General features: G+C 37.8%; 1 protein-coding gene across 2 annotated transcripts in view; it reads right to left on the bottom strand.

Annotated features, from left to right (window-relative positions):
• The window catches only part of LOC111153619 (regulatory factor X3), a 155239-nt gene that overhangs the window by 85770 nt on the left and 48752 nt on the right, over nt 1-20717 (bottom strand). For both annotated transcript variants that reach the window (XM_022512762.1, XM_022512761.1), the window contains exon 3: nt 6524-6782. In XM_022512762.1, the coding sequence (XP_022368470.1) occupies nt 6524-6782 (259 nt within the window). The remainder of the gene's footprint in view (nt 1-6523; nt 6783-20717) is intronic.

The following is a 20717-nucleotide window of genomic DNA, read 5'->3' as shown; positions in this document are numbered from 1 at the left end:
TGAGCCGAAGGCAGAGGCTTTAACCCACAGAGCCACCCAGGCACCCCCAATGACTCCTGTATTTTAATTTGTCACCAAGCCACTTTGTATTTTAGCTGGAATTACCTGGTCTCCAGCAGTGAAACATGAGTAATTTTTTTTCCTCCCTCAAAATCTAGAGTAGTTTCAAACTAGTAAATTAATTGGAAACGTGACTTATAAATACAAGGATAAAGCAAATGTTATACAAGAGGTCACCTGGAACACAGCTCATTTCCATATTCATTAAGCAGAATTTACCAACATGAAACCTGCCTAATCTAGATGTCGCAGGAAATAGAATAAAGCCCTTTCTGGCACGTTGACAACACCCCTGTGTTCTGAAATCCTATTTCACTAGGAAATGGCTAAAAAGTAAAATAACTCATTACACTTGGCTTTAGAAATTCAGGAAAACCCGTCAGCTATGCTCAGGAGAGGCTGAAGGCCCCTGTCATTCTGTTTGTCTTAACCTTCCAGTTTATCAGGATTTCTAGGAGTGGAATGTCTTACAGCCTTAACTGCAAAATTACGGCTTCTAGATCTTATCAGCTTCAAGGCTGGAGCAGAGTGGAACTGACTGACGGCCGAATGGAACAGAGATAAAGTGATGGAGACCACCAGTCACTCAAAGTCCCATTGTATTAAGTGCTTGGAAAATGAGGTCCCAGAACCTTTACTCAATTTAAGATTTAGTACAGGAAACAGAAGATTTCGTGGGACTCTCTCTGAGGAGATACATGTGAGGGCTCCAGCTGGCCTAGAGAAAAACAGGGCACAGGAAAACAGAAAATGCTAGGATCGTAATGGACTTACGTGTTTCTGCCAAAATAAGTGGAGAAGTGTTTTGTTTTTGTTTTTATTCTTCTCACTGAGACTAACTGGAAGACTAAGAAAATTATTTAAAATAGGAATGATTATTTCTGTAATATATGAAAGACATAAAACTGATGTATGCATAATTTATGCACACTTTTAAATTAAAAGATTTTCTTCCAAGCGTATTTTTACGTATGATAATTAAACAGAAATTTTCATCTCAGGTGACTATTTTGCTTTTCTACCTCTATATAGCTGTAACCCAGAATCCAACATTATTTTTTCCCCCCTTTGGTATGAGAGATGGGCAGTCTGCCACCTTCTGTAACAGTCATTTCCCGCAAATATAAGAAAGGCCTTCCAGGGCTGATGAGAAAAAGAATCTCTGAGATACACTGTTACGTGAAAAACAAGCAAGATGTAGTATTTTTTAATTACTATTTGTATTTTAAAAAAACATAATGACCAGCAGAGAGACAGAGAAAGAGACAGAGAGAGAGAGACATTCTGCTCTTCTATTCACAGAATATCTCTAGCACGACACTCAAAAACCTTGACACAAGTCTGAGCACAGTGTCAGTAGGACAGGTAGCACGCACACTCCTAGATCTTTCCACTCGTATTACTTAAGAATGCATAACTAATGCACATACACAAATTAATAAAAACAGAATAAATGGCCACTGGGACCATTCCAGTAAAGGAATAAGAAGGGCAAAAGCATTTTCCGGAGGTACTAAACACATTCATTCACCTGTTTTCTTTTTTTCTTAAGTAATCTCTACACCCAACGTGGGGCTCAAACTTAAAACCCTGAGATCAAGAGTATGTGCTCTACTGACAGAGACAGCCAGGCTTCCCATCCATTCATCTTTTCAGAAAAAAGAAATTCCCTTACACTGAATCCATAAACATGTAACCCAAGAATAAAGAAATAAAAGCATCTCTAACTTTGAAACAAAGCTTAACTTTCTTTAATTACACAAGATAGGCCAGACTTTGACTTATCTAGCAGCAGATGGACATTCAAATTCCCTCCCAGGCAACTGAAAGAAATGACGGTGTTTTACATTAATCAAAAGAGGGAGAGATATAAACAATATTAGTTTCAACACATTTTCCTTGTGTCTCTTGGTGGGATCTACTTTTAGCAAGAGCCATTTAACATACATAATTACTAAATATATACTAAATATATATATAGAAAGGTATAAAAATTAGCTTTCATATCACAGTCTAAAAAATGATTAATGTAATCTTATTTAACAAGAAGGAAAAAAAAACTCCATAAATAACCATCTAATTATAAGAACACAAATGTTACTTTATGGAGAAGTAAGTATATAAAGCTTCTTAAATGGCTATTATAAAGTCTGGTATAAAATAAACTATGTTGCGATGAGCACAAAAATATCACTAACTACAATCATAAGGTTTTGATCCTCAAATGCAAATTGGGTTCAAGTTCCAAAATTCTGCAAATGATGTGGTTCTACAGAACGATAATGAAGAAAAATAAGAGGTGTTTTTTAAAAAATTATTTATTTATTTATTTGGCGGGGGGGAACAGAGGGAGAAGCAGGCTCCCCACTGAGCAGGGAGCCCGAGGTGGGACTCGAACCCAGGACCTTGAGAAACTGACCCAAACCAAAGGCAGACGCTTAACCACCGAGCTACCAGGTGCCCCAGAAAAGTAAGAGTTTTAAATGAATGAAGACACACAAGGAAACATCATGGTAATGCAATCAGGAGAAATATCAAAGAATGATGAGCTCAGAGTTGTGACTGAAGCTAACTCCTCCACATTAATATCCACGGGCCACTGAAATATTAACAATAAACAGATCCCCAGCATTATTAATTTAATAAAACATAAAACATTTATCCAAGTAGTAACTTAGCTGAACTTATGTCCAGTGATGTTCCATTAAAAATATTACTCTTTTTGAAAATTATTAATACTATCAGCAGGAAATGTCTATTACTGTGTGTGTATACATACTTATATAAATAAAAACATATATGTATATATGTGTGTATGTGCATATGAATTATACACACAACTCCAATAATCAAATAAAAATATACAGTAAAAGGAGAAATAGTGTCTTGACCAAATCTGAATATCAGTAGTTTATGTTATAATATATAGTCATAAAATAAAATTGTATATATTGCCATCATAATCTTTCAGAAAATTCTGTTATTTCTATGTAACTTGAAATCTGAAAACTTTTACAATGCAAAGATTAAATACTAAAACACGTTATGTAAATGTTTTGTCATTTAAAGTTATAGAACCGAAGGGAATCATTTGCTCAAATACAAATTTTCCATTAATCACTCAGAGATCTTTCTAGTATAAGAAAAATGGTTATATATGAAATATTAGATAGGTAAGAAAATATTTCAAGAACTGTTTATTCTTCTTAGCAATGGCTTCAATTTGAAATGATCATTTTGTTTCTATTGGCGTATCTTGGGAACTGGGTTTGCACATTGAAATAAACTTTTCTTTGAGCCAGAAGTTATTCCTACTAAATTTAGATAGAAGGATTTCTGTATAGACTAAAGTCAAGTGCAAGAGAGAGTCAAGGCAATTCTTCTGAGAACCAGGGCAAGAAACCTTGCTACCCACGAACTGAGTAAAGTTCTCTTGTTCCCAAGAACTCAAAACTTAACCAGTTTCACATTAACTGAATTAGCTGACTGTACATTCTAATTCTTATGACCTCTTAAGCAATAACCCCAATAGACTATTTCCCAAGCAGGAATTCTGGCCACGGTATAGACTACTGCTACCCATTCAGTTGTGTTAAGCATGCTACAGGAGACAGGCTGAGCACTAAAGAACACGGAGGGAGATGAACGTCAATGGCACAGCCTGGCTCAATGTTTGAAAGAAACAGCTTGAGTCTTGACCAACAAGTGGCTCAAGATTGTGCTCATATGGGTTCTACAGAGAATGAAAAAGATACATGAAAATAAGTAAATTCCCTTTAATGACATGGTACCTACCAAAATAATCTTTGGAGTTCTAGGAGTCTAAACAACCAGAAGCTACAAATTTTTGAACATTTGGTAAAAGGAGAATGGTAGGAAATCGTAACTAGGTTGCATGGCACTTAGACTTTGTTACCTTTACTAGAATAACAGATGCGAAACTGTACACTTCATGGTGAATGAAGGAGATGATCTTTTGCACTATTGAGAGAAGAATCTAAATCAAATATAAATCTTGGTAATAATGGAAGATAATACAATCAACACTAGCAGAAGTATATTTAGATTGTTTATTATTATGTTATTATATAGATCATATTATAAATATTATATTATAATATTTGGATTATTAGATGGATAGATATATCTATCATAGGACATTATCATTTGTGCTTTGACCTTACGATTTTTCCATGCAAAGTTACCTTTTTATTTAACTTTTTTATTCCTTTTGCTAACAAGGACCAAAAGAACAATCTTAATAAAAGAACCTTAGGTATTAATGTTCTTTTAAAAAAAGTATAAATTAATATATACAGTTGATACTACGGATCGATGGTTTTTAATAGGTTTCCACTATTCCCAGTTACTATAACTCAACTATTTTAAGTGTTAGTTTAAAAAAAAAAATCACACATCAAATCTGTGTAGTGGACAACTTAGAAAGAGTAATGCCACTTTTCATACTCTACATAGAAAACAAAACAAAACAAAAAAACAAACTATAAAACTTACTGTTACATTTGCAACTATACTGTCATGATCCCAAATCATCAATTTTATGAACTCAGTGATAATACTAATAAATTTAGGAAACCAGTATTCAGTGGATGACAATGTTTAGCAGACAGCCGGCAGTCAGTGTGAAGATAGACAACAACTCCTGGAGAAAAGGAAGGAGAAGAATTGGGGATGGGGCAGATGGAACGCCAGCATGGGAGAGGGTGGGTGAAAGGACAGTGGGAAAGAACTCTTTCTCCCCATTTTTCAATTCTCCTCAGGCCCCAACAAGTGGCAAGTATCTCCCTTTTCACTGAAAATGACCTTCTGAGTAGCCTTTATCAGGAGCGCTATAAAGTACGGTACCTGATCTACCTCCTTTCCTTTTATGGTAAAGATAATCTACAACATTTTACAATTTACAATTGTAAATATTATGATTTTAAAGCTGGGAGGAAATTAAGATATCATTTAGTTTAACTAAGCCCTTATTTTACTGCTAGGGGAATGAGGTCCAGAGAACCCATGATTTCGTTTCTAATCGACATAAATACAACAGCGTGGCTAAAAAGTTTAGAAATGTCATATTTAGTGGTATTAAAAGCAAGAGACAAACACACAAAGAAATGCTTCAAAAACACAAAGAAAGAAGTACAAAGAAGAGCTCTCCCTCAGAATGGCAAGTCATCTGTTCTGATGTTAGTAGGGAATAGTAGATTAAATATAATGAGCTTTTAGAGATGGAGCAGGGAAAAAGTACCAAGTGATGAAAGTCTGAACACATGCAATGATTAGAAACATAAAAATTATATACAAAATACTTACCAGGTACATATTATATCTTGAGGAAAATCCATAAAATGAGAAAGGTAAAGCCTGTCATAATTATTTCCTATTCAATTTGTTTCTACCTCTGTTTCATTGTAAGAACAAAATATACGGCAAGATTATGAAATGCACTTAATTCAAATCGCCAGCCCCCTTTTACATGAAGCCCGTACATAACCACTTCCATTGCTACTTCAGCCAGGGGGTGGTTCTCAGTGATTATCCTCCTTAGAGGGGAGGCTGGAAAGCTCAGGACACAGTTTGAGGGTATCAAATTCTACACAGCTTGTTATTACTATTTCTAGGACAGCATTATAATACATTAAAATCTGTGTCAAAATAAATCTTTGTATTAAATTTTAAAAACTTGAAAACTCAAATATGTAGGCAGGTTCCTCAGACACATGCTCACGCCTATCACCAGAGCCAACGGAGATGTTTTTTCACTGCAATCACCTACATCAGTCTTTCCCAAAGTGTCTCTGTGGTTGAACAGAGGGACTTTATAACATGGCACACGGGTAAACACTTCTAACTTTACTATTTAAGTATGGGTTTCTATATATTTTAGAAAAAATTACACAGTTTTCTATTTTAGAAGTGAATCAATTTTTAAAAATACATTGAATAAATAATAGTACAGGCGATCTGAGTGAATATGGCCAAACTAAATGTCTGAGGTTTGGGAAATGCTGCCTGTATGGTAACTGCTCTGGTGATGAGTTAAGACTACTACTGAAAGATGTGAAAATTCAAACTCAATTGTATTTTACTCTTCATAAGCCAGTGTAAATCAGCATAAGATAAAAGTGAGTTCTTTCAGCAGAAATTTACAGTATTTTACTACATATCACTGAAGGAAGCCTATAAAAATCAGCATCAATGAGGAAGACTCACCTCTCTTCCCATAACTCATAAAAAAATTTCCAACTCACGTAACGCGGGGGGACATATCAGTATCAACCCGCACAGAGGCACACAGGCCACGTTCTGGAAAATACCACAGAACTAAAACTACTTAACACATTCATGCCCGCCCCAGTCTGTGTTATTTTTTTTTCTTCCCTCGAGAAGAAAATGTACCATGGAGGCTACCAAGAAGCTAAATGAAAGAAACAAAAACTCAAATACTTACTGTCGCTGGGGAGGCCCGAGTGGTATGTGTCACTGAGTGACCGGAGTTCTCCATGGAATTGCCGATGAGATAGGTTCCTCCAGAGCTGCTGATGAGTTGTCCTCCCGTGACGCCCATCTGAATCCCACCAGTGCCCACCATGCTGTGGGACGAAACCACGGTAGTCACCTGCGCAGAACTCCCTTGGGTATCAAAGTAATTCCCTCCAGTGTTTTGGCTGTACATCTGCGTTTCTGTGTAAGGATAAGTTGTTGTTCGGCTTTAGAAGAAGAAGGAAAAAGGAAGCAATTTAGTAGCTTATTTATATCATCCTCATTTCTTTTCTAGTGTGAATTTATGCTTACAATCTATCAGTTAGCTTAGCCTTTGGAACAAGAAGAGTTCTGTACTTCTGTATGAGACTTCATTCCAGAAATGAAGGCTACGTTCCTTTAGTTAAGTATCTCAACACTCCTCCGTCCTTGACAGCTTCTGCCCTTGACCGGTGCCTACCTCCAGCATGGAAATAAGCTCAGGTCTCATCCCGCCAAGAAATCCTGCTGAGGGCCTTCTCCAAGTCCTTAAAACATGGCCTGCAGAACCCAGTTTTCAAAAAAGGGGGCTGACAGGTCAAATCCCCATGCTACCTCCCATTCTGGGTAATTTGCAATAAGTCCCCATGACCAAGGGAGTACGCATCGATCTCTTCCTTGCCTCGGTAAGGACCTTGAGCAAACAGTTCCCTCTTGCTGGACCCTCCATCCCTATCTCTACCTCCTCCCTTCACACTCACGTTCCTCCCCGAGGAGATGACTATGCCACCTCTTCGCGTCCTTACTTTCTACTTGGCAACAAATGCAGTGAAGCTTCCGCCCTTGGCTTTTCATGGCAGTTGCTTTTAATAACGTCGCTTGTGGCCTAATCTAAAAACCAAGCTGAAAGGCTGACAAGTCCTTATCTTCTTTGACCTACCTACAGCACAGACAGTGCGGACTGCCTCGTGCTGCCCCTTCCTTCTCCTGTTCTGATTAAGAAGCTTATTTGCTTGATTTATTTTTCCTTTCCAGTGGACTATCCCTTACATTTTAACCTGACTTTGGTTTTCACTTCTCATTGTGAAATAATGAAAAGCTCACATCAAGTTGCCAAAATAGTACAGAGAGGTATAAAACACTTTCATTAAAAAAAAAAAAAAATCAAATATCCGGTGAAAATTCTCAGCTCTAGCATCATTCTCTTCAGTCCCACACCCCACAGCCAGCCACTACTGATAATTTGGTGTTTATGTTCTCAGACATTTTCTAGGTCTATGTAGAGTCCCTCGGTCCTAACCTCTCTTGCTTCTGTGGCATTTCTTGTCCACTTTTTGCTTTTTCTCACTATTAACTTTAAAGGACCTTTTGGAGGCTCTAGTTTTCTGGCACTTATAATACGAGTATTTTCTGAGGTCTCCATTTTTAGCTCTTATATTTTCTCATTTTTATTCAGACCACCTATTTTTACTAAACACATGCTCATAGTAAACGACCTTACATGAGTTAATATCTCTCTCTACTTTGTGGTTATACTTGAAGAATTAAAATCTGGGTTTCTAACAGCCACCTGGTTATCTCCACTAGGAAACACCATGATAAATGGGAAGTCCCCACATGTAAAATTTAACTTATGGCTAAAAAGAAATTCCCTTTCTCTCTTGCTTCTTTCCCTAAACTCCTCCTCTTGGTGGAGAGCAGCGCCACTATCCTTACCTCATTCTTTCCTCATCCAGACTGACGTCAGTCACTAAGTCTTACTAGTTTTACCTACAAAATAATCTCCAATCTTCCTTTCCATTCCCACTGCCTTCGTTCACAAGATTCTCTATTATCCTTGCCCCCTATATTGGTTTTCCTTCCTCTCGTTTGGTTCTCTTTCAATCTATCTTGAATTTTGCCAACAGGGGAACTTCCCCAAAATTCAAATATGAAACTCAAACTAAAAACCTCTCTATGATTCTTCCTGGTCTTCGGAAGAAATTCAAAACCCTTGACCTGCCTGACAAGCAGCAGCAGGGCTGGGGCCTCCATGATGTCCAGACACGTGACTAGCTATGTCTCCAAATGCTTTCCTCACTCACACCACACTGACCTCTTCCCTGCTTCCTCCCAGAACTACTCTTCTGCACACCTTGCCCTCCGCGGCCACTCCTCGTAGGGCTGCTATGTTTTGTTCCCTGGGTCCCTGAAACAGCTCTCAATACACTTATTGTTAATTTCCTCGTGTCTTCATACTCCTGTGAAATTGTGTTTTTTTCCCATCTGTACCCTCAACATTGAACACAGTTGCTGGTATGTAGCAGTTATACCAGTAAACAATTAAAAATATGATTCTATTTAAAAGTATATTTGACATAATAGCCACTTTCATAAATTTCTAAAATGTAAACCCTTTTTTTGTTCTGGTAAAATGTGAAAATTTATGTGAACTATTCTAAGATGGTCTGGTATCACTTAAAGCAGGTCATTCAAAACCATTATAAATTCTCTTGTAATATAATCTATAGTGTAAATTTTAGTAAAATAATAAAGGCGCTCTAGAAGTACTCTCCACTGGGTAAAGTTACTGCTTTCCAGAAAGAGTAACCACAGATCCAGGTATAAATTTTAGTTTGGGGTGATGTGTGAAATACCCCAAAGAGAACATTTTTCTTTACAGACAGAAAAATGCCATTTAAAATACACACACACCATCATTGCTCTGTTTCCCAACCAGAAGTAATTTTATATATTTCGTTCATTACACACTCATATAATAAAAAACAGCCATGTTGCTTTTGAATTTAGGTAAAAAGAGAAATGTGCTCATTTTAATTTATGCCCACTAAATATGATAGTGGCCCTATTTCACTGAACTTAAAATAACACAATCTGACGATGATATTTTAAGTAAAGCCAAGTAAAGTGTAGCAATATACCTAGGACAATAAATACTTCCAGAAAGCTGGGCATGGTGCTGGCTTTCCTTTTCGCAGTCTGAACGAAATGATTAAGCATGCTCTCCACGCGAAGCTGATTTCACAAGTGAAACATACAAGAGCTAATGATCGCTAAAATTTACTGACCAGTTCCTATGCAATAGGCACTATTTAATGTGCTTTTCAGGTATTGACTCATTTAATCTTCATTACAACTCTATGAGATAGGTACTATTATAATTTCTAGTTCACAGATAAGGTGAGTACTTGTTTAGAAAAGGTTAAAGAGATTACATAGCTTTGTCTAAAGCGTACAGATAGTTAAAAAAAAAAAAAAAGTAGATTTGGGGGGCACCTGAGTGGCTCAGTCGGTTAAGCGTCTGCCTTTGGTTGAGGTCGGCTCCCTGCTCAGCTAGGAATCTGCTTCTCCCTCTCCCTCTGCCCTTCCCCCTGCTTGTGGTCTCTCCCTCTCTCCGTCTCTCCCTCTTTGAAATAAATAAAATCTTTAAAAACATAGATTTGGGAGTCTGCATTTAGCCCATGTCCTCAACCATTTCATCGCATTAAAAACAACTTTTTCTGTTTGTCATTATTTGTGAAGGACTGTGGGAAACAGCCCCTACAGGTCCTACAGGGAACCCAAGAGCTCCCTGTTGCTCTCTGGAATTTGCTTACATCTGGGTCTCACTGTTAATTAGCACCACACTCCCCTCTTCTCTGACTCAGAATGGAAACTCTGGAGACGTCCTCCCCACGACAAACGAGGAGAGATGGAGAAGGTGGGCTTACTTCAAAGGATACTTACCACCACACACTTGGATTTTAGAGGTTCTATGATCATGGAAGTCAGTATGCTACCATAAGAGACACATTCCAAGGGATTTAAATCACTCCATCTGTGGGGCATACCTCTGGAGTTCTCAGGGAACGAGGGTAATACAAACCAATGCATCACATACATAAAATCTCAACAGGCCTCAAGTCAGTTTGAAAACATGGCAACCCATGTTTATTTTCATACTTCCTTCTAGTAGTTAGAGATCACTTGTGAGTTAGAAAGTGAGAGAAGACTGGGAGAAGGGGAAAGTCAATGAAGAGTGTGCTTGACTCACTGAGTTATCCTCATCACTCAGTTATGACCTCTGGGACAGGAGATAAGACTGGGGTACTGCACATACTGGGATAAAGACTGACAATTCTGGGGGGAGGACAAAATTTATTAGGAAATAAAGTGTCGTGGAGGGTTTCTGAATTTGTCTTCTGACAAATGTACCTTGCAGTGGGAATGGAGGAGACTTTTAAACTGGGTCACAGAGGCAGACCACAATATCCTTAGTCCCTGTCCTTTAAAGGTTAGGATGATAAAGCATCAACCCATCGTTGGAGTTCTGTTTCCAGAGCCAGAGCCAAAGTCATGCACAGATAACTCCAAAAGGTCTCTGCCATGTCTAAATGCTTTAAGCTCCTGGAGAAATACTGAAAAATGTATGTTAAAAAGAAAAAGAAAAGAAAAGAAAAAGAAGCACCAACAGGACAAAGATCTTTCTTAGGTACTGGAAGGAATGACACTCTAATTCTGATGGCTCGGATCAGCCTGTTTTTCATACTGCATAATGAATACATAAGAGATACTGCCCGAACACTATTTTCCCCCCAAATTTCCAAAACATATGTCCCAGAAAATTACTCAATATTTGGCATATCAGACTGAAAGCAGCTTACTATTTCTGGACCGTACGTTCCTGAAACAGCGAAATTCCCAAGCAGTCCTGTGCGCATTTGAAAAGTGCTACTGTGTTCCTTTTGCTTGTTCTTTATTGACTGCCAGACTGTTATGAAAATAATGTGTCATATTATTTCTATAGCAGAAGAGAAGACTTTCCATTGTTCCGCATATGTATCCAGTAATGAATGTAAATACATAGATAGGTGCCTACTTGCTAACAGATGCTGCTTCATAGCTGACTCTTTTATAAGATTCTATGTAAATGTCAGGGCTGATCCACTGAATTCAGTAAATTAGTGCTGTTTGCATCCCAGCGTGCCTCAGCACACACCTGGGCTAAGCATGGCCCTGAGTATCCCCCGCTTGCATTTTCACTAGGATGATTATGCCAATTTGCCTTAGCTATCACCAATTTTCTGTTTTCTTTAGCGTCAAGTGTCTTATCCACAACTCCAGGCACAGAGTACCTCTGAACTTTGTGTTTTGTGTTTTGCCCAGGTTTTGAATGTCCTCCCGCCAATAAGCTAGTCAACCAGAGGATTAAGCAATGGCCTGAAAATGGTTAATTAAGGAAATAAGAGTATCTTGCAAGTTTTACACCATAAAATGTACCATGGAGATAGAATATAATAAGGCAGATCATTATAGTATCTTACACGGAGAGAACGTTTTATTCTTTGCAGGCGACTCTGTACACATTAACAAATATTTACTGAGCATCTATTCTGGCAACTAAAACACAAGGAACAAAAGAGACATGATATCTACGGTCACGAGGGCTAGAAGAGGAGTAGGTGCTCAAAAATAAGAAATGCAGGGGCGCCTGGGTGGCTCGGTCAGTTAAATGTCTGCCTTTGGCTCCGGTCATGATTTCGGGTCCTGGGATCAAGCCTGGCTTTGGGTTTCCTGCTCAGTGGGGAGCCTGCATTTCCTCTGACCCTCCTCCCCACTTGTTCATTCTCTCTCAAAAGAAAAAAAAAAAAAAAGAATAAATACATAAATAAGTAATACAATATGATAATTAGAAATTCTCTTAAGTCTCTGGGAGAAAAATCGAATATGAAAGCAAATAAGTGGGGGGTTATTAGAGGAGTCAAGTAATGTTATCCCAAAGGGGAGAGATTTAGCTTAAAAATTAAAGATGAAAAGGAGTCAGCCCTGTGGAAAGCAGAAAGAATAACATATCAGGAAGAGAGTACTGCATGTGAAAAGCCACAACACAACAAAGACCCTGATATTTAACAAGTCTAGAATGGCTGGATATAATGAACGACGATATCAGAAAGAAACAGGCTTGAAAAAGTGGGTAAAAATTAAACATGCAAACAGTGTAAATATTTTTTTTTAACTGTGGGTCACATTCACAATTTTAATAGGTCACAACAGCTATTTAAAAAAGAGACTGGCTAGACCAGCCAACATTCAAGTACATTACACCTTGTAAGGATAAGCATTATCCTTACATTTATTTCTATCATTTAGATAGAAACATTTATTTCTATCATTTAAATGCATGGTGTGCATGTGTGTGCACACACGTGTGCATATACTCCTGGGTGCATGTGTGCATTTACCTGAGTATAAAATGTACATCTCACCTTGTCACTGCGGATGGTAGTTCACTAAGTTTTAAAGACACTGTTATGAACTATCGTAAGAACTTTGAATTTTGTTTTCAGCTGGGGTGGGAGTAAGGAGGCTTGGCTAGGGGACTGTTCCTACTAGAGAAATAACCTGAACAAAGTCCTGAGGCCAGAGAGGTAACTGGAAACCATGAGGAAGGGAGGGCCCAGGGCTGCAGAGAGGTCACGGGAGGTGATTCTGGAACATGTTCATGAAATAGGATAGGGGGTAATCTTACTGGAAAGTGTTTCAGTGTCCTGAAAGCAATATTCATTTTATCGAACCAGATTGAAGAAATAGGTAAATAAGTGAGGCCAGGATGTCTTCTTAAGTATTTTCCAAAAGTTTGAGAGCACAAGAGGAAATTTGGGAGAATTTGGGAATGAGGGGGAATTATTTGTAAAGGCGGGGATCTACTGTCTCACTTATTGGCTAGGGGAACCACACAGGTGGGGAACAGTCACCCCCCCTTAACACAGCCACGGCCAGAATCTAGAGGCGGCAAGGGTGTGTGACTTGAGACCAGGGCAGCATGTGGTGTTCTCACTGGACTTCTGTGATGTGACTTCGTCTACAGTCTGGATGCGTAACACCACTCATGCCCATCCTGGTTCGGCTGCGTTCTCCGGACATCCGTGAAATTCTCTAAGTCACAAATACCTTTCGATAAGTCCTATGTTCTGCTCACATAACCCAGAGCTGGTTTCTGTTGCTTAAAATCAAGAACCCTGCCTTAAACAGTTTTCCACTATGAAGTTTTTAATGTGCATCACAAAAGCCCTGCACAGAAGTAGCTATTATTTGGAATCTTCAACAAATTGCGTTCATGCGGGATATAATCTCCATCTGGCCGGTACGCATGACTTATTTGAGTTTTGAAACAGATCTCTCCGATGCTTCCAGTTAGACGGAAGCCAGAAGATGCCACTGAGCGGGAACATGTCCATTTTGTGAAAGACACCAAAGGGTAAATGGTAATTCCAAAGGGAAGTCAAGTGACATGACATTTAATTTCCTATTATTAACTAAGAATAAAAAAAAAAAAGACTAAAAATAAAGAAAGAAATACGACTCAATATCATGAATAAAACCCTTGGCTTGATTTAAATTCAGAAGACAGACTTACTTCTGCTCATTTCAACTGCTGTAACAATAAGTAAAAACTAAAAGCATCTACTGAATTGTTGCCAAAACAACGAGGGAGGAAATGCAACGATGAATGGTAAAAGTCGATAAGAATTCTTGCAACAATTAATTGGGATTTCCCATTCACATGCAGTATTTTCATTACCAAATATGTTGATAATGTCTGGAGTACTGGAACTGTAACTGCATATCATCCTGTTACCATTACATCAAGATAACCAGACATTCGCACTTTATATTTAAATTCTTTAATTCTAATAAAGAAATGTGGTTCTCACACTTCAGTATTCATAAGAATCAGTGGGAGGGCTTGTGAGACACCCACGGCCAGACCCCACTCCCACCCCCAAAATTCCTGATCCAGTAGACCAGCTGGGTCCCTCTGACAAGTTCTCAGATGATGTCAGTGCGGCTGGTCTGCGAAACTTTAAGAACCACAATACCGGAAGATACTAAAAATGTGCAACCCACAGTTCACAGGCATGAAGGAAAAAAGTACAATCTCACAACGATTAGTTCTTCTAGTCCAAGTTTTTTTAAAAAGTCTAAAGTCTGCTATCATGTAGGAGCTGTACAGCCTGTTGTAGCTATCCCTGAGAGCATTAGCACAATGTCCATTGCTAGAATGGTTTTTAAGCACACAGATGAGGTACACGTAATAAGTACATGTACAGGTCATTTGTCCTGACAACCTAAGTCAGGGAAGTACACACAGACCTTCAGTCAACGTTGGCAGAAATGGATCATGGAAGCTTTTGATCCACAGTCCCTAGTTTAAATTTATAAATAAGAAAAACTGAGCTAGATGGAACAGTAGTTTGATTTTTAATTTTTTTTGAGGAAATTTCATACTGTCTTCCATAATGGCTGTACCAATTTATGTTCCCACCAACAGGGCACAAGAGTTCCTTTTTCTCCACCTCCTCATCAACACATGTTATTTCTTGTCTTTTCGTTAACAGCATCTCCCTGATGATTAGTGATGCTGAGAAGTTTTTCATTACCTGTGGGCCATTTGTATGTCTTTGGGGAGAAAAAAAAATGTGTATTCAGGTCCTTAGCCCATTTAATTGAACTATTTGCTTTTTTTGCAAACAAAAAGTTGTATCTGTCCCCTAAATACTTCAGATATCAACCCCTTTCAGATACATGGCATACAAATATTTTCTCCCTTTTATTAGATGGCCATTTCATTTTGCTGATGGTTTCCTTTGCCTTTCAGTTGGATGAGTTCACTTGTTTATTTTTGCTTGTGCTTTTGGTTTCGTACCTAAAATGTTACAAAGACTGATGTCAAGGAGGGTATATATACCTTATGTGTTCTTTTAGGAGGTTTATAGTTTCAGATCTTATACTTAAGTCTATAATCTATTTCAATTTTTGTGAGTGCTGTAACATAGTGATCCAATTTCTTTCTTTCTTTCTTTCTTTTCTTTTTGCATGTAGAGATCCAATTTTTTTCAGTACCCCTTATTGAAGAGACTGTCCTTTTCCTATTATATATCCTTGAGCCCTTGTCAAAGATTAGTTGGCTGTATATGCTTGAGTTTATGGCTTATTTCTGGGTACTCTGTTCTGTTCCATTGGCCCATGTGTCTATTTCAGAGTGACCATATAATCTAGTAATCCCATTTCCGGGTGTATGTCTGAAGAAAATGAAATCAGTATCTCAAAGAGGTATCTATATTCCCTATTCACTGCAGCATTATTCACAATAGCCAAGACATGGACACAACCTAAGTGCCCAGTAACAGATGAGTGGATAAAGAAAATGTGGTGTACATATATACAATGGAATGTTATTCAGCCATTACAAAAACCTACGAACACTTTGAGAACATAATGCTAAGTGAAATAAGTCAGACAAAGACAAGGACTATATAATCTCCTTTTGATGCAGAATATAAAAAATTAAATTCATAAAAATAGAGAGTAGAATGGTTGTTGCCAGAGGCTAGAGCTGGGAGAAATGGGAGATAATGGCCAAAGGACCTAACTTTCAGTTAAAGAGTAAGTTCTGGGGATCTAACGTACAGCACTGTAACTATAGTTAGTAATACTGTCTTATATATTTGAAAACAATAACAAAAACTGAGCAACCACATACCTGCACATAAGCCCAAAAATGTTTTGCAGTGGGGAAAAAAAAAAGAACCTCCCCCAACGCACCGCCAAAAAAGCTGTGTTAATACTATGTTAACAGCATCTCAATTCAGTTCCAATCATTTTCCCTTATGTATTTAAAACAACCAAGTTAACATGTCAGTAAAGTTGCAGGATATAAAATTACTGCACAGAAATCAGTTGCATTTCCATACACTAATAACAAAGTAGCAGAAAGAGAATTTAATGATTCCACGAACAGTTGCACCAAAAAGAATGGAATAATTAGGAATAAACTTAACCAAGGAGGTGAAAGGCCTGTAGTCTGCAAACTATAAAACACTGATGAAAGAAACTGAAGAATGCACAAACAAATGGAAAGACATTCTTCAGTTTCTTTCATCAGTGTTTTATAGTTTTAAAATTCCCTCCTTTGAAAGGAATTCATATTGTTTAATGTCCATACCATCCTAGGAAATCTACAAATTCAATGCAATCTCTCCCCAAATCGCAATAATATTTTTCATAGAACTAGAAAAATAAAACTAAAATTTGTCTGGAACCATCAAAGATGCTGTAGAGCCAAAGCAATCTTGAGAAAAAACAACAAGCTGAAGGTATCACAATCTCAGATTTCAGGATATACTACACAAAACTGTGGTAATCAAAACAGTATGGTACTGGCACAAAAACAGACATATACCTCAATGGAATAGAAGAGCCCTGAAATAAATCTACATTTATATGTCAATTAATCTATGACAAAGGAAGTAAGAAAATACAAAGGAGAAGAGACAGTCTCTTCAAAAAATGGTGTTGGGAAAACTGGCCAGCTACATGCTGGAGAATGAAACTAGACCACTTCCTTCCACCATATACCATAAAAATAAACTCAAAATGGATTCAAGACTTAAGTATAAGAACTAAAACCATGAAACTCATTTGAGAAATCGTGGGTAGTAATTTCTTTGACATTGGCCTTGGCAACATTTTTCTAGATTTGTCTCCTCAGGCAAAGGAAACAAAAGCAAAATTATTAGGGCTACATCAAAATAAAAAGCTTTTGTACAGCATAGGTAAATGCCAACAAAATAAGTCAACCAACTTATTTGCAAATGATATCTGATAAAGGGGTTAATATCTAAAATATATAAAGAACTTGTACAGCTCAATACCCAAAAAAACAAATAATTCAATTAAAAATGGACAGAGGACCTGAGTAGACATTTTCCCAAAGAAGACATGCAGATGGCCAACACACACGAAAAGATGCTCAACATTACTCATCATCAGGAAGAATGCAAATCAAAACCACAATGATATACCACCTCACATAAGTCAGAATAGCTAGAATTTAAAAGAAAGGAGAAGGAGAGGAAGAGGAAGAAGAAGAAGTAGTAGTAGTAGTAGTATTGGTAGCAGCAGTAGTAGTAGTAGTAGTAGTAGTAATAGTAGTAGTAGTAAGCGTGGTGAGGATGTGGAGAAAAGAAACCCTCGTGTACTATTGGTGGGAATGTTAAGTTGGAGCAGCCATTTTGGAAAACAGTGTGTAGGTTCCTCAAAAAAATATAAATATCATCTCATCCAGTAATTCCACTACTGGGTATTTACCCAAAGAAAATAAAAATACTAACTTAATAAGATACATGCACCCCTATTGTTTACTGCAGCAGTAATCACAATAGCCACGGTATGGAAGTAACCCAAATGTCCATCCAAAGAGGAAAAAATAAAGAAGATGAGGTATACAGACACAATGGTGTATTACTCAGCCATAAAAAAGGACGAAATCTTCCCATCTGCAACAACAGGGGTGGATCTAGAGGGTATCATGCTAAGTGAAATGAGTTAGACAGAGACAGACAAATAATACATACTTTCACTTATACCTGGAAACTAAAAAACAAAACAAACAAACAAAAAGCAAAACAAACCTATAAATAGGGAGAACAAACTGATGGTAGCCAGAAGGAAGGAGGACGGGGAGCGGGAGATACAAGCTTCCCATGATGAAATAAGTCAATCATGTGGATAAAAAGTACAGCGTAGGGAATACAGTCAGTGGTATTATAATAGCATTACATGGTGACGGATGGCAGCCATGCTTGTGAGGGGCATAGCACAATGTAGGGACTTGTTGAATGACTACGCTGTACACCTGAAACTAATGGAACACTGTGGGTAAACTATACTTCAATTAAAAAAAAAAATGAAAGAAAGAAAATATTCACAGCAAAAATAAGAGAGAAAATAAATAAGATAGACCAACCAAGTAGCCTACTCTTGTCTCCCATGTCATTAAATGCTATCTTTTATTGAATTCCTTCAACAAATATAGGTTGAGCACCTCTTTCTTTTTTTTTTTTTTCTTTTAAAGATTTTATTTATTTATTTGACAGACAGAGATCACAAGTAGGCAGAGAGAAGGTGGGGGGAGCAGGCTCCCTGCGGGACCCTGGGACCCAGGACCCTGGGATCATGACCCGAGCTGAAGGCAGAGGCTTTAACCCACTGAGCCACCCAGGCGCCCCGAGCACCTCTTTTAATAACTGTTCTAGGTATCAGAAAATGGGGAGCAAAAACCAGGCACTTGACTACATGAAACTCCCATTCTGGTGGGGGAAAGACAAATGTTAGGTAAGTTAAAAACAGTCACGGCAACGACAGATAGTCATTAAGTGTTGTGAAAGAAATGTGATCTCTGTTAGAGAACAGTAGGGAAAGTTACACAGAACTTCGGCTGTAGAAAAATTATGTGGCCAATATTAAGAATGAGGAAGACCTAACAAGATCAGAAGAAAACAGAAGAAGGCAGTCAGAAAAGCCAAGAGGAGATCATGATTCAAGCAAGAACAGAGCAGCTGGCAGGGTGGCTGTTTGACATTAAGAAAATTTAATCCAGAAAAATGTCAATTAGACTTAACAGTTGGAGGTCACCAATGACCTTGACAAGAGCCATTTTATTGTAATGTGAAGAAGAAGGTGAGCTTGGAAGAATATGTGGTCAATCCAGAGAGATTTTAGCATGAGGAGGGGTAGACAGACCAGGCATTTGTCAGAGATGGATAATTTCAAAAATGGACAAAAACAGCTAACACACTTATGTGTGCTGTTGAGGCCAGAGTGCTAAGGCCAGGCAAACAGCCTCTCTGTGAGGCACAAGATCATGATTCAACAAACAGACCCTTCACAACTACGTGCCTTCAACAGAGATTTCTCACTCCAGCTTCAAATACTGTTCAAGTGGAAATGTTTACCAAGTTTGACTTTTGCAGTTAGTTTTAGAAGAATCCCTATACCAAAAGTGAATATACTTTTTCAGACAATGCTAATTACCCCAATTCCCATTCCCTACGCTCTCTGTCCCTGACCTAGTTACTAAGTAACACTTTTAATTATTAATTCCATTCCACAGATTAGGAAATCTTGATGCAAAAGTGCTGTTTGTTGAGGTCACAGTGTAGTTAGTAGGAGACAGGATACCCAAAGGGGTATCAGCAATTCATTTAAGAAAACTAGTAACACAACTTGCTTCTACACCTATAAAAGGATATGTGGATCTCTTCCATTTCTTCCTTTCTTAATAAAAGGTGTGAGGAGAAGTGAGGAGGAAAAAAAAATAAGTGTCCAAACTCTTCCAGGTATTATCGTGGAGAACTATTCTAGACAACAAGCTACTGGATAGGAAAATATCACATCTCAATTACCCTTAATATGCATCAGTTCATTCTACTAATGAAAAATAATAAAAAGTGATATAGACAGGATAGTCAGATAATACAGCCTTTCTCTCGGAAGCCATTTAACTAAAATATTCAATGTTGAAAAATTATTACATATGGACTTTTCTATACATTTTATGACTATCCAAAGAACATTAAATATTCACGAAATATATTTAACTATAAAAGTATAAGATGATTTTTTTAAAAACATGAAAAGAGATTCATATAAATAACAACATTCTTAGTTTTAAAGAGTAAAAAAAGATCGTAAGTTCAATTATTGACCTATAATAAGATATATAATCATGCAATAGTATAAAGTTTACTAAAATGTTTGCTTATAACTGAACTTCCCTCCAATCCCCCAAATTACTCAGGATCAAAAGACCTTTACTTGCAGATCATTGGAAAGAACCATGCATTGAAGGTCAGAAAATATGAACTCTAGACATTAACTAGCTGGGCAAATCACTGTACCTCTCTGGGCCTCCACTTACTCATCTATGAGTTTTAAGGATAGGAATTCATGATCTCAAACCTACCCAATATGACATTCTGAGAAGCCATATTTGAAAGTCTTCCATTTTTGAAAAGAGGGGAATTTCTTTTTTCTTTTTTTTTCTTCTCCTTTCTTTCTTTCTTTCTTTCTTTTTAAAGATTTATTTACTCACTTGACAGAATGCATATGCTTGTGGTGGGGGTGTGGAGAGAGAAGGGGAGAAACAGACTCCTGCTGAACTCGGGAGTCCAATGAGAGGCCTGATCTCAGGACCCCAAGATCATGACCTGAGGTGAAATTAAGATTTGGACGCTCCGCTGACTGAGCCACCCAGGGGACCCATGGGAATTTTTATGTTATTGAAGAAATGGAGCCATCTCTAACCGCAGAGAGAGTGTGCTTTTCCACAGAAAGGGCAGTTTTCTCTCCAAGAGCTTCCT

The sequence above is a fragment of the Enhydra lutris genome, unplaced genomic scaffold (genome assembly GCF_002288905.1).
Source record: "Enhydra lutris kenyoni isolate GAN:26980312 unplaced genomic scaffold, ASM228890v2 scaffoldscaffold33, whole genome shotgun sequence".
NCBI classification, from domain to species: Eukaryota; Metazoa; Chordata; class Mammalia; order Carnivora; family Mustelidae; genus Enhydra; species Enhydra lutris.
This window is presented reverse-complemented; position numbering and strand designations above follow the sequence as displayed.